The 14,049-nt window shown below is 44.1% G+C and overlaps 5 protein-coding genes across 5 annotated transcripts; 2 read left to right on the plus strand and 3 right to left on the minus strand.

Moving 5' to 3' along the window:
- Positions 1 to 74: 74 nt before the first annotated feature.
- On the plus strand, positions 75 to 2,115 carry I203_105578 (uncharacterized protein; the record flags this gene model as incomplete). The annotated part of the gene is made up of 5 exons (XM_019144735.1): positions 75 to 192; positions 340 to 528; positions 608 to 810; positions 917 to 1,231; positions 1,390 to 2,115. The coding sequence occupies 5 exons, from the start codon at positions 75 to 77 to the stop codon at positions 2,113 to 2,115; spliced, it is 1,551 nt and encodes a 516-aa protein (XP_019006070.1).
- Positions 2,116 to 5,333: 3,218 nt separating this feature from the next.
- I203_105579 (uncharacterized protein) lies at positions 5,334 to 6,754 on the plus strand (the record flags this gene model as incomplete). Its single annotated transcript, XM_019144736.1, has 2 exons — positions 5,334 to 6,327; positions 6,399 to 6,754. 2 exons carry the CDS (start codon positions 5,334 to 5,336, stop codon positions 6,752 to 6,754), a joined length of 1,350 nt encoding a protein of 449 aa, XP_019006071.1.
- Positions 6,755 to 7,343: 589 nt separating this feature from the next.
- Positions 7,344 to 8,478, minus strand: I203_105580 (uncharacterized protein; the record flags this gene model as incomplete). Its single annotated transcript, XM_065517805.1, has 5 exons — positions 7,344 to 7,459; positions 7,531 to 7,641; positions 7,707 to 7,804; positions 8,032 to 8,392; positions 8,451 to 8,478. 5 exons carry the CDS (start codon positions 8,476 to 8,478, stop codon positions 7,344 to 7,346), a joined length of 714 nt encoding a protein of 237 aa, XP_065373109.1.
- A 796-nt stretch (positions 8,479 to 9,274) lies between these two features.
- Positions 9,275 to 11,589, minus strand: I203_105581 (uncharacterized protein; the record flags this gene model as incomplete). Its single annotated transcript, XM_019144737.2, has 14 exons — positions 9,275 to 9,414; positions 9,473 to 9,494; positions 9,559 to 9,630; positions 9,689 to 9,771; positions 9,830 to 9,933; positions 10,003 to 10,093; positions 10,152 to 10,206; positions 10,288 to 10,432; positions 10,552 to 10,711; positions 10,840 to 10,882; positions 10,960 to 11,000; positions 11,108 to 11,213; positions 11,301 to 11,384; positions 11,464 to 11,589. The coding sequence occupies 14 exons, from the start codon at positions 11,587 to 11,589 to the stop codon at positions 9,275 to 9,277; spliced, it is 1,272 nt and encodes a 423-aa protein (XP_019006072.2).
- Positions 11,590 to 12,007: 418 nt separating this feature from the next.
- On the minus strand, positions 12,008 to 13,781 carry I203_105582 (3-isopropylmalate dehydrogenase; the record flags this gene model as incomplete). Its single annotated transcript, XM_019144738.1, has 7 exons — positions 12,008 to 12,269; positions 12,377 to 12,484; positions 12,630 to 12,954; positions 13,082 to 13,285; positions 13,388 to 13,561; positions 13,670 to 13,704; positions 13,768 to 13,781. The coding sequence occupies 7 exons, from the start codon at positions 13,779 to 13,781 to the stop codon at positions 12,008 to 12,010; spliced, it is 1,122 nt and encodes a 373-aa protein (XP_019006073.1).
- Positions 13,782 to 14,049: the final 268 nt, after the last annotated feature.

Genomic DNA, 14,049 nt, shown 5'->3' on the forward strand with positions numbered 1-14,049 from the left:
CGAGTACTCCTCCTCATCCTTCCACTTCGACTTGAATGATACCTATCCAGTTGATCGAGTAGGACCGTTCGACCATGGCATACGATCTCGAGCCTCTGCCCCGGACCGATACTCCATCGGATTACACACGATTCAAATTCGATCCTGCCAATGTGGGCGATAAGAGGATAGTAGGGTTACTGGCATGTCAACGTGAGTCTGAATGTGCTCGACATATCCCACCAGCTTTTCGTCTTTTCGATTTGAGGGAAAGTGCTTGAGTATATATCGAGATCATCATGTTAGAATGGAGACAAGACTGAGTTGCTAAATTACCTCCTTTTCATATTGGATAAACAGGTGATCCCCTACTCCGTTCGCTTAAGACTAGAATTCACGCCGTTAGAGAAGCAAGTATCAAAACTGCTCCACCACCCAAGGGAAAAGGAAACAAGAAGAAGAATGATACGCCCCAAGAAACAGCGAAGGCAGAGGACAGAGGGAAATTGTATGAGGTGGAATTATTAGATACGGTGATCTTTCCTGAAGGTGAGTGATATCGCTTAGAATCAACATCAGCAGGCGATACTTGCGTGATCATGTCCTCGACTGATATCTCTTATTCTAGGCGGTGGTCAACCTTCCGATACGGGACGTCTGAATATACTAGATCCCAATGGAGGTATAAAGCAGTCTTTTGTGATCGAGAGTTGTCTTAGGAAGAAACTTGACAGTGTACATCTCGTAAGAATACCTACCGGCATCGAGGTGGATATGAAAGAGGATGATGAGGTTGAAGTCGTTGTGGATTGGGACAGGAGAGTAGATCATGTGAGTGATAGACTCGATTCCACTATATTTCATGCCATGGACCAAGAACAGAAACATGGCATATGCGATAAGGCGTTTATTCTGATTCATCGCCATTTGACCATAGATGACACTTCATACCTCTCAACATCTCCTCTCAGCTATATTAGACACCATGAATCTCCCCACTCTCAGTTGGTCGATGCACCCTCATCCATCCCTCGAAGCTCCCTACGTCGAATTGCCAAGAAGCTTGACTCAGAGCGAAGCGGAAGAAGTGGAGAGGAAGTGTAACGAGCTGATATCGGAGGGAAGGAAAGTATGGGTCGACGTGAGCATACAAGGTCAAAATGGTGCTGCGGAAGTGACTGCAGAGGTGGATGATGGAGCGGTGGAGGAGAGGCTGAAGGTTGGGAAAGGGATTCCCGAAGATTATGATGGTGTGAGTGATAATCTGAGCGCTGCTCATATCCTTCATCCCCTTGGGCATTACATATCCAATATGGTTCAATACAACCGGAGACGTAACATAACCTTCACGTCTCATTCATCGGCCACTTCTTCATTTCTGTTTCACAATGACTGAGATCAATCTTGCAGGGTGTCATTCGACATATCAATATCGACCAAACCGATCGAAACGCATGTTGTGGTACACAAGTACCCACCCTATCCCTCATATCTCTCATGCACATCATCCCTCCTACCCAATCTTCATCATCGGCTACAAAACTGTATTTCGTAGCTGGACCCAGAGCAGTACGGTACTTACAACAAAGCTCAAGACAGCTCAGTAATGTTGCGAAAGTCATTGGAGCAGGTAGAGCAGATGCAGTAGAAAGGATAGAGACGCTAGAAAAGAACCGTAAAGATCAGTTTGATGCTGTGAAAAATCTGAAAAATGAATTATCAAAGATCGTCATTGAGAATGCATTGTCAGAAGGACGGAAAGAAGAGAATCAAGGTGTGATTTGGGTAAGGAGAGACAATCCCTCGACGAATGATTTCGAATTTTTAGGATCAATTTCGACTACTTTCATTTCAACAGCTCAACCTCAAGATCAAAAAGACCCTCTGGTTATCCTTACTTCCACGCCTTCATCTAAAGATGCGACCGGCCAACAGAATTTGATGATTGTACATTCTACCAATAACGATTTAGCCAAAGAGGCAAACGAGCAGATAAAGAAGGGACTGGGTAGTAGAGTGAAAGGTGGTGGGGCGAGGGGTAAGTATATGTCGAAAGTTGATGGTAAATGGACTTCAAGTGAGGATGATCTGATACAAGGGATAATCAATAATCTCAGGAAGGATAGATCAGAATGAACTTGCGTAGCGTGTTATAGGGAAAACCAGATTGATCATGATCAGTACCGGAAGTCAAGCCTCAGTGAAGGCTTGGACACCGGAAGGCATATTGTATTTCCAGAATGTAAACAAAATGTAGATAGATCCAGGTAGATGAAGCATGTTTCTGTGAACATGCATGAAATGGCTGACTATCTTAGTGGATAACGGTTCTCGGCCCTTGTGACTTGCATAGCCAAGCGAGGTTGTAATTATCTCACGAGGACCATCACGAGAACGGTTTCGCCTGGAACCTCCATTCTGGTCGCGAACAGGACTTTATCCAAGTACAGAATGGCACTGCTGATGTGGTACAATGATTCCAACACGACGATCAGGTACGAGGCACATGTTCACGAGATGGTATGAGACACCTTGCCGTACCACCTGATGAACAATTCGAGTTTATCCTGTGCGATGCATACAGCGTGCAGTACTTGCTTTACTACTGTGGAAGGAATGAGAGTGGATTGACAGCTGTCTGGATCGGGACAAGGTTGTGCCAAGAGGTACAGGTACCGCACCGGTGAATGAAAGGAATGGATGATTTCCCGAAAGGATCCTGTTCCGTAAGACTGTGGAGCTAGACCAGTTACCATGCGTACGTATACGCTTGAAACTCCAAATAGACTTGTTAGAGTATTTCTGTTCCAGTTCAAGCTTGTTTGTTCAGTGCGTATCTTTGTCAAGAAACAAGCAATCGAATAAGGTCATAACTCCTTTCTGGATGAGTCGTCTATGGGAACGAAGCAATGAGCTCTTATTTTCAATACTGTCACACATACGTTCAGCAGCTAGGACATAGCAGTACTCTATTATAGTACCCTTAATGAAGCTCACGCTTGTTTGGTCAAACGGAGCGACATACACGCACGTGAATAAACAAAATGTTGGCTCTGACATGACGGTGAGAGAGCAAATGAAAAACTAATCGATGGTTACTGGTTATTCACCGAGATTCATTAGTGTTACTCGAATCGAGTCGGAAAGCCCACGCCTCATGTCGAACATATGAAGTTTGATCTGTCTCATGGTACAGGGCGTGAATCACTGACTCCTGACTGGAGAGAACGATAGATAGGTACAGTAGCGAGCCTCACTTGGATTTACGAGGATCATCTGTGCTTGCATTACCCCTTGGATGATCCGCCGAGATGGTAATATACTCGTATTGGCATGTACAGGAGTAAGCATGGAGAACCGATGCCGGAAGTTGCATCAAGCTAAGAATCATCCTGAGTGCCGTGCAGTACCGCAATCCAGCTCGGAATCCCACAAATGAAACTTGCATACGGCATGACACGTTTGAATATTCAATTAGCTTTCACCCTTGGATTCTAGAAAGGGAAGGACCGAACTTAATTTAGTTTCCTTGCTTTTTTCTGGTAAACGACCGTAATTTAAACTTTTGCGTGGCGGTCGCTGTCGTGGTGACGATCAACGTTCACGTTTGTATGTACTGTGGGATACTGTATTCTCCTTTCCGGTGGAGTTAAGCTTTTGGTCTATGCCCTCACTACTATTTACCACACGGCTGTCTTACGATTTGACGTAGCTTATCGTAATCTCGGAGTGGGATGGGGCTTATTCTCTCCATGATAGTGATCATTCATGGAATAATGAAGATCTCTTCTTCTTTTCTTCCTGCTTATCACGTTGTTATGGTATATCGTCCGAACTTAAAACTTCGTGTTGTGTTGATCAGATGTTTTACAAAACCAGGACCAAAACCCACATGCATTTCATATATCGGTACAGGTGATATCCACTTTCAAGCTTTGTCCTCGTGTCTCTGAATTTACCGGAATCATTGTTGATCTTAAATACCAGAATCGACATTTCACTCAAATAGCATACAATTATACAATATCTGGCCCTGGCTACCAGACAATCAATTTATTCCTGATATCCAGTTGACGAAACCTCCTCAGCGGGCCAAAATCATCTGCGACCAGCCGAATCATCGACATTCCTCCAAGATCTGGTGCCTCTGCAAAATCAATTGATTCCAATCGCATCGATTCAGTAGTTCCCGCTTAATAGGTCTCATCAGCTAGTCCAGACATCACATCGCCGAAATTGGCTCATCTTGTCAAATAAACATCACCAAAATGGCGAGACCTTTAACATCTAATCACTCGTGAGTATCTGGATAGTCATCGTGAATGTCGTGCAGCACAGTGGTGCTCCTCTCAATTCCCGGCGACTGAGAGAGTGGAACGTTGCAACTCATGGTCGCCACGTTGGAGGCGTGTGATTCGGTGTTCCGGCGTTAAGGTCTTGGGATCAGATCGGACGCGCCCAAAGGGGTAATTTCATCTAGCGCCACCTTGGATCCTTTGGGTGAATCCATCTGATGTAGCGTGGGAGGAGAGGACGGACGCGTGGAAGTCATGCTGACAGTTTTTTCATTGTTCGTATGACCCAGATCGGATATGTATCACCATTACCACCATACAAACAATAACCACCATCACCAACCATATCCATATCCTCAAGATCATCGTTACTCCCCTTCTCATCACCATCAACAAGCTTCCTCGTACCACAGGTGAGTCTCGATCTTGTTGCTTTCATAAGATTCGGTGTAGTGAAGCGATTATGCCTCTCACATCATGGCTGTACACAAACATCGTTTGATTGTGATGGGATGAATGATGGATGAGGTAGATTATCGTGTGGTTAACCCTATTCCTCGCGTGGTTCACACGATGCAAACACGTCTTTTCACCATCATCCCCCCTTCTGTCCCCTCATCATCAGCAATCATCGTCGTCCTCTGGCCCCCAAAATCTCCCTATCAGTGCATACCATTTCCATCAGAGCGGGTCTGGCCCTGTGCTGTTCAGTGCAGTCTAAGCGATGAATGGAAAAAGTGACAAATGGGCTGATCAGATATTCTTTCACTGCTTTCGTCTTGTGTGATCAGATCTCGACATAGTTCGAACCCTTCGCAATTACCTATATTGACTTTCCAGAGACCCTCACCGAACGAGCAGACTTCGCACGTTCTTCCACCTATTCTTTGTCCAAAATCCAATCATCGCTCCAGTCACGTCGATCTCAACAATCGATATCCTCCATCAACACCCAGACACCATCCTCATACGTTCGGCTTAAGACCCAACTCCAGTAAATACACCTCTACAAGGATTGTATCACCAACTTCACGAGCAAGTGATCTAGCAAAATACGCCATGACTACAAACAAAGACGAAAAGCCCATCATCGATTCTGATGGTAACGCCAGACATCGATCAGCAAGTGAAGAGAGAAGATCTCTACCACCTTTTTATAGCAGTCCAAACACCAATACACTTTCGATTGACGTAGAATTGTCAAGAAAGAGAAAAGAAAGGGATGGTGATGAGTTGTTATCACCCGGTACACCCAACTCGACATCTTCGTTCCTGATGACTCCTCAGTTCAATCCTGCTGAATCCTCTCCAAATCATAAAAGACGATTATCCATCATTGAACATCTAGCGTTGAGAGAGGAAGATAAATCGTTTAATGGACCAGGTAGATTAGTCTCTATAAAAGGTGAAGAACCTTTCCCATGGTACAAGAGCTCCTACGATCTCCCTCATTTTCAACAAGACCCTATCACTGTCTTCCCAGTTCAATACCAGATCTACCAACAGCCTAACCAGAATCAGAATACCAACGGTTCAGCTCAACCACAAGGCACCGACAACACTACAGGTGGACAACAAAACAATAATAACAATAGTGTTCCGTTGGATCCTACTTTATCATCCATCCGATCTAGTGTAGCTCCCAATTCGAACGGACAACAAACACAGAACCTGATTGATCCTTCCCTCAGCGCTGCGCCCGAACTTCGTTTCCCCGATGCCGAGACACTAGCTTCAGCTACAGCTTCGCCATCGAAAGATATACCTGGGGAAGCCAACACCCAAGCTGCCCTAGCTGCAGTCAACACCCCTACCCTCACTGCTGAAGATGCAGCTGCACTCTTATCTGTACCTCAAGCGACCGATGCTCAGGGTGATGGCGCAGGATCGAAGAAGGAACAGCCATTCTCGCGATCACCCGAATTGAGGGTCAGCCACAAGTTGGCGGAAAGGAAGAGAAGGAAAGAGATGAAAGAGTTGTTCGACGAGCTGAGGGATGAGTTGCCAAGTGATCGAGGGATGAAAGCTTCCAAATGGGAAATACTGAGTAAAGGTGAGTGGCTCGAGTCTCTTCTTGACAATTACAATGAACATGTCACTAATGGAATGATCTGCGATTAATAGCTATCGACCATATTCGACAATTGAAATCGGGCCAAGAACAGATGGTCCGAGAGATCGACCATCTAAGAAGAGAAGTGGATATTGCTAGAGGAGGCACGGGAGCCTACACTCACTCGTACCCTACTTACAACTTGGCTGGTACATATCCACCAACTCAGAATAACTTTACGAGTGCCGCGACTACACCTGTTACTGCCAATGCAGGTAATGGTCAAGCTCAACAACCTCAGCAGCAGCAACAACCGCAACAACAAAATCAGCAGCCTCAGCAACAACAAGTTCAACAAACAACCGCGCAACAACCTGATCAGTTGAATCAGATAAAGGCTGATGTGCCTCAAGCTGCTAGTCAATAAATTCGACCAAGCAAGTACGAAGAGCACGAGCAAGGATGGTAAATAGACCAAATATTGTATAGAAGAAGATCAATCTGTCCTATTAGTCTACTTCTATTAAGTTTCGTCTGTTCACACTCGATTGAGGTTTTGCTTTTAGCTTATCAATTTCATGACTTTATATTTTCTCTTTCATTCGTTCTCTTCGAAATCGAAACCCATTCTCTCAATTCCACTTTTTCGACCTTGATTGTTGATTATACACGGATCTTTCCAAATTGAATTCAAAATAAAGCTGTAAAGAAATCACAAGTATATATGGATATTTTACCAAGTATACGTATATGTATATGATTATGTGTATGTACATCGACATGATCATCTATATGATCATCTATATACGGCAGTTCCGGCGAGAACTGATTTGTCAAGTTGTTGAAACCGTACTCTTAATTCGAGACGGACAAAAATATCAGATCAGACGCTACTTCTTCAACATGTAATGTAAACATTACAAATTTACATTATGTTGCATTTCACACTACATTATCAAAATATATCTCATATATAGAAAGACATCTCATCCCCATTTCATCGTTCTTTTTCTCTCTTATTTCGAGACTGAATTCGAAGCCTCCTTGACCAACTGTTCTTTCCTATCTACGACGGCTCTTTTAATCTCGTGTAATCTCTTTCTCTCCTCTTCGTTCAAGTGTGGATCGGATTCTGTAAGATCCAGTCGTTTGGAATTAGTCCATCATTCAGATGTATCGTACCTTGAACCAATGTAGACTCACCCAAGATAGCTCTCCACGTATGATCTTCATGTGGAGTTCTGGGATCTTCAGTCTTGGATGAATCGAAGCCCGTCAATAGTGCTGAAGCCATCAACAAACCGACGGTGAGACCTGTGAATGGCAACAGCTATACATCAGCGCGATTCGGATGACATGCAATAGAAACTCTAACCCACCTTGAGCCCACATACGAGCTTGGACTACTTTTTGAGAAGTTGTTTGATGTTTATTTCGATTGACCAATGCCCATGCTACACCTAAAGAACCGACCCAACTGTAGTGAACAGAGTCGTCAGCCAATCTTATATAGCAGTTCAATGCTCAATATTGAAACAAGATATCTTCAAGTCCAAATCCCCGTTGATATATACTTTGTCTACTCTCATCATCATCTAGTAGTTTCCTTCCCTGTGCAAGCCGTTGATCGCACAATCACTTCCATCTCCCTGCCTCTTTTCATCTCATCTTCGTATCCTGATTGAAAAAAAAAATAGGACTCACCTCGCCCCAACCAACCCATATTTATGTCTTCGGGCCCAATCTCCCAATTTCTGCACCGAGCTCAAACTCTGCCATCGCTCATGTTCGATCTGAGCTTCTTTGTCCAACTCCCTCTTGGCAACTCCCCCATATTGAGATCGAGTGAATGCTTCTCCCGACTTCTCAGCAGTGATGGTCATGCATGGTACGATGAGCATGACAAATCCAAACGCTTTAGCTGGTGAGGGTAAGTTCCGGTAGGCTGTTACTCGAGAGTTGAGTATATAGTGTGTAGGTAAGGATAGACCTATACCGTAGAATAGACCTCGGACACCACCGTTGATGGTCGCATCGTTGTAGGCTCGAATGTCTTCGGCTGTTGCTAACTATATCATGGAAGTGAAGGATGTCAATGAGGTGGAGTGAGGCGGAGCTGGAACAAGGGTAGAGAGGGGGACTTGCCTTCATCTTGGATTAAAAGGGTGATTTATTTGGTGTATATGAGATGAGTTGGAGTGGAAATCGTGTCGTGTTAGTGAATGACAAGTTATACAGCGTATGTTCTTGTATGTATTTCTATATATATATACAGATGGGATTTTACGATTATGTCGACGCTGAAGAAAAACCCAAAAAATCAAAATCCAAAAACCAAATGAGAGGAATAACTAATGGATTGCGGATGAGAGAGCAATGACGTCCGTTGATCTCAGCTGGATTTATGTTGTATTCCGTTATACGCACGAGGATCAGAATCGGATTCGAATTCGGAAATATAACAATAACGTGATACCACCGATTCCAGCTACACATGCAATGTATACATCCACTCTCGGATGATATCGCATCCTTCTTTTCCTCCAAGATCACCGCACTTATACATCCTGGCCCGGTCTAGCGAGCTCACACATGCTCTCTTGAAAAGAAAAGATGACGGAATAACAGATATCTGCGTCGTCGATTCATCCGCAAATCCGAATAATCTTATTCGACCAACTTACTAATGATGATGATCGATTTCGTGCTTCGCTTCATGAGCTTACTCCGAATATTTGACTGACAAATCGCCGTACACAGATTGACTAATGCATGAATAATAATACCAACGTATCTTACAAAATTATAATGGTACAACATAAAACACAATTTATCGTCAGAGGAGAGAGTATTCCGAATCATTAGCTGTAAACGTGCTCTGATCTCATCACCTCTTGATGACTCCGTTACTCGTAATCCGAATTCAGTCCACATTTTGTCATGACGATCATTGCGCTATTCCTCTCCCTTCAGCTTCTTCATACACCTCATTGAACCCTCTTCCAATCAACATCCTTCGGATCTCCTGCGTACCCGCTCCGACGGTGTATAATCGGGAATCACGAAGCAGACGTCCAGCGGGATAATCTGTGAAATTATGTGTTGTCAGCTTTCAAGACTCCGCGGGGAGATATACTCAGCTTACCGTTTATGTAACCGTTACCCCCCTGTTGTCATATTAATCAGCATCCAAGATTCTTCTAAAACTTTGACTATTGTCAAATGACTCACCAAACACTGCTGCGCCTCCATAGCTACTTCTACAGCTCTATCCGAAGAATACAGAATCGCACCGGCACAATCCTATGATACCGGACAAATCAGTCACTGACGGAATTTCTTCCACGACATCCTCACTCACCTGCCTAGAGACCTTGCCAGCATCGCAAGCTCTGGCTACAGCGTATACATAGGATCGAGAAGCACTAAGTTTGGTATACACGTCTGCCAGAACGATGAAAGTCAGCTGATCATCCAAATTGTGAAGGACACGCTAGCTCACCTGCCAGCTTCCCTTGTATCAACTGGAAAGTTCCTATCTTCTTGCCGAACTGTTTTCTCTCGTGGGTATAATCCAAAGTTAAATTTAGAGCAGCTTGCATAATGCTGCACCCTCATGGAAGTCAGCTCAAGGTCTTGCTGTGTTGCCTAGGTGTCAGCCAAAGGTAAGCTTACCCTAAAGGTCCACCACTCAAGACTAATCTCTCGAGGTCTAGGCCAGACATCAATACCGAGGCTCCTTTCCCTACTTGACCCAGTACATTCTCTACGAATGCACCATATCAGCTATTATAGCTATTTCATCGTACGGAACCTAATCTCACCTTCGGGTATCTCAACATTATCGAAGAATAGCTCAGCAGTCGGTGATCCTCTCATCTACAAGAGAAGTAAAAATCAGCATTCTGCTCCTTTGATCTATCGGACCTGAACATAGCAGACGAAAATCCAAAAACTCACACCGAATTTATCCAACTTTTCACCAACTTCAAATCCCTTAAATCCTCTCTCAACTAGAAAAGCAGTCATACCTTTACTTGGTGCGACTGAAGTATCGGATTTGGCGTAGATTAGGAAAGTCGAAGATACAGGTGCATTTGTTATCCTATGATCCAATCCATGTCAACATCAACAACAGAAAAGAGATATAACCAAAATCAACAGCAATTCTGGTTCCTTTCTCCTTACAACATCATTATAGTGGTTGAGTTCATATACACCTACCAGCATTTCGAACCATTCAATATCCATTTCCCACCCTTCAGCTCCGCTTTGGTCCTCATGGACACTACGTCTGATCCGGCGTTGGGCTCTGACATCGCTAGAGAACCGATATGTTCGCCTGATAAGAGTTTCGGGAGGTATTTGGATTTCTGGTCGTCGGCTGTATAGTAGGTATGTGGCAAGCGGGAGCGAGAGTGTAAGAGATAGAGAGGAAATAGATCGTTCAGATCAGTCAGCTGACAAATGGACTGTATATATATATGTATATTCAGATTGGGTTGGACGTACTTCCCCATCGGTTCAGTTGGTTGACCATCAAATTAGAGTGGGCCTAACGATATGTACAACAATCATGAGCATGTACCATAGTAAGATGTATAATGTACAGGAGTATGATTGACCACTTACACCATAGCTCAAAGCGATACTCGCCGAAGCTCTACTGAGTTCTATTCACACCGAGAGCACCACAAAGGTCAAATGGGTATCAGTGATTCATTCCTATCCATACGGATATACATTAGACAAGTTGTTCATCATGCAGGATGTTACTCACCCTCCATAGCTATAGTATGTTCCAGATACCCCAACCCCAGCCCACCCCATTTCTCAGGGACGGTCACTCCCAGCAAACCCATCTCACCGAGTTTTGGGAATATGTCCTACCCCATACAGTCCATACATATCAGCTCATCTGCCACTCTTAATGTGACCACATAGGCTGATAAGTGAGGAGGAATGAAGCTTACCTCTGGCAAGTGATTGGTCTTATCGATCTCTTCTGCCCTTGGTGCAATCTCCTTCTGAGCGAAATCATGAACTACATTTCGGAACTGCATGACCACAACGATGGTATGTCAGCTCACTACGTTTTGAAATCATTATCACGATGATGAGAATACGGTAGCTCACTTCTTCTTGTGATTCTGTCAGACCTGCTACGGCGACGTTATAAGATGTGTATTGTCTGACAGTTCTGGGTAATCGAGGTAGGAATGTTCGGGAGGCGATCAATGGGATTGCTTTTATCCGTATCATATCGATCTGCTTGAGAGGTTGAAAGTTGGTCTATATGATCTATTCTCTATATACCCTCTATGCTGTTTCACTTCTCTCTATACCGTCGTCCATAAGGATGGCAAGGTATGCTCAAGATGAATGTTCAAAGACGATTTTATCATCAATCAACACAAACTGAACGACTGGTTTTGATCAGTTGACTGCATGGTCAATGGTCACTCCGGTTAATCTCATTTGCCGTCATACACATATATACATACAACCACTCAACATCTCACGTGTGTGCTTTTATCACCCTGGGGCATGAAGAGTATGCAATGCTGAAGAGAGGAATGTTTGCATCATCAACGTTATGCATTTACTTGCCACATATGTATGTATGTACAAGATTTAGGCTTTTATTTTGTCTTTTTGAACTGCTTGCTAACAATCATACTTATTGACCCAAAAGCCCTTTCAAGGCCTCCACGACTTTATCACCCACTTCCTCAGTCTTAGCATCCCCACCGAGATCCTTAGTCCTGAAATCGTATCCACCGACATCCTTGGAATCCAACACTTTCTGAACAGCCTTTTCGATCAGAGCTGCTTCCTTTCCTTTACCGAGGGAGTATCGAAGCATCATGGCTGCTGATAAGATGGTTCCGATAGGATTGGCGATCCCCTGTCCGGCGATATCAGGTGCGGATCCGTGGATGCTATCGAAAGCAAATGTATATTAGCTTGGGTCCATATAAGAGAAGCCTTTTTGATATGTATGTACAATATGCGAAAGGTCGTTTTAGACACGTGAAACCACACTTACGGCTCGTATAAACCCATGGTGGTGGACTTGGGATCAGGGGCACCAGCGAGAGAAGCAGAAGGGAGGAGACCGAGAGATCCTGGAATGACGGATGATTCGTCTGAGAGGCTGTCGAGCGACCAACAAAGTATCAGCATTGAACTATACCCATTTCATATACCAAAGAAGCTGAAAAATAACCACAGAAACTGCCGTATCTTGATTTTTCTAGATATATTCCCCCGATGAAGTCGTAAAAGAAGTCTACACTCACATATCACCAAACATATTCTCAGTCAACAAGACACCATTCAATTTCCTAGGATTGGCAACCATGATCATCGCCGCTGAATCTACCAATTGATGTTCCAATTTCAATTGAGGGTATTCCTTAGCCATCAATTCCGAAACTGTCTTTCTCCATAATCTAGAAGTTGCCAATACGTTTGCTTTGTCGATGGAAGTGATGGGTAAAGGTGGATCGGCAGCTAAAGCGATTTGAGCAGCGACTCGAGTTATTCGCTCGACCTCGGGTATAGAATAGATACATTGGTCCCATGCCACACCGTTAGAATCGGTTTCTTGTCTGTCACCGAAGTCTATGTGGTAAAGACGATCATCAGCTCCTTGATGCACCGCGCCATATTTTTTCTGTCTGGCTAGTCTATGACCATGAGGACCGAGCATATATCCTTGAATGACAGTATTGGCATTGGTGACACTCACAGATACCACCGATCAACTCCCTCAACACAATGATATCCGTACCCCTAGCAACCTCCTCCTTTAACGGACTCCTCTTGAGCAAGTTCTCAGAAGCGAAAGAAGCTGGTCGAATGTTGGCATAGAGACCAAGTTCTTTTCGAAGTTTCAAGATACCCTGTTCGGGTCGGACAGGTCCCACACCCCACTTTGGTCCACCAACAGAGCCTGTAAAATGGATTCACAAATTTAGCCATGATCAAGTCAACGGAATATCATTTGTTCCTTCCCACTGCACGTATATGTAGTGACAGTAGATATCTAACTCACCCATCAATACCGCATCAGCCTCTTTACACGCATTTAAGGTTATATCAGGTAAAGGTACACCATGGTTATCGATAGCGGCACCACCGAAATCGTATTTCTTCAAGTCGAGCGAGAGATTGGAATATTCAGAGATGGCGGAGAGTACTTTGAGAGCTTGATCAACTACTTCTGGGCCTGTCATCACGTCAACATTCAAGTTAGCAAGAATATAATGTTTGAAATATAGAGTCTAGGGATCGTCCATGAAGTGTGAAGATCAACCGCAATATCGCGATCACTCACCAATACCATCTCCGGGAAGAACAGCGATTTTGAAACTGGTCGTGCAAAGATATGTCAGCTCGCATGTACATGTCCCTGGATGGACATGGTAAGCTCACGTTCTGTCTGACATGTTGATAGCTATGTGTGACTATGCTTGTATTCTTTGTTTATTGTGAAGAGATAAGATGGGATGAACCAACCTATAGATATCTCTCGGAGAGTCATCCAAGCTGAATGGATGTTGCCTGTCACTGGGCAATTTCGGACTTCAAAGAGAGATCGACTCGGGCCAGTCGGCCGATAGCACAAGACAGGATAAAATACGATAAACTCATGACAAATGAAAAGGATCCCATACGAAGATGGCGGAGATGTCCGCTTATGAGATGCAAAGATAA

Source organism: Kwoniella mangroviensis (genome assembly GCF_000507465.2).
Source record: "Kwoniella mangroviensis CBS 8507 chromosome 1 map unlocalized Ctg02, whole genome shotgun sequence".
NCBI lineage: Eukaryota > Fungi > Basidiomycota > Tremellomycetes > Tremellales > Cryptococcaceae > Kwoniella > Kwoniella mangrovensis.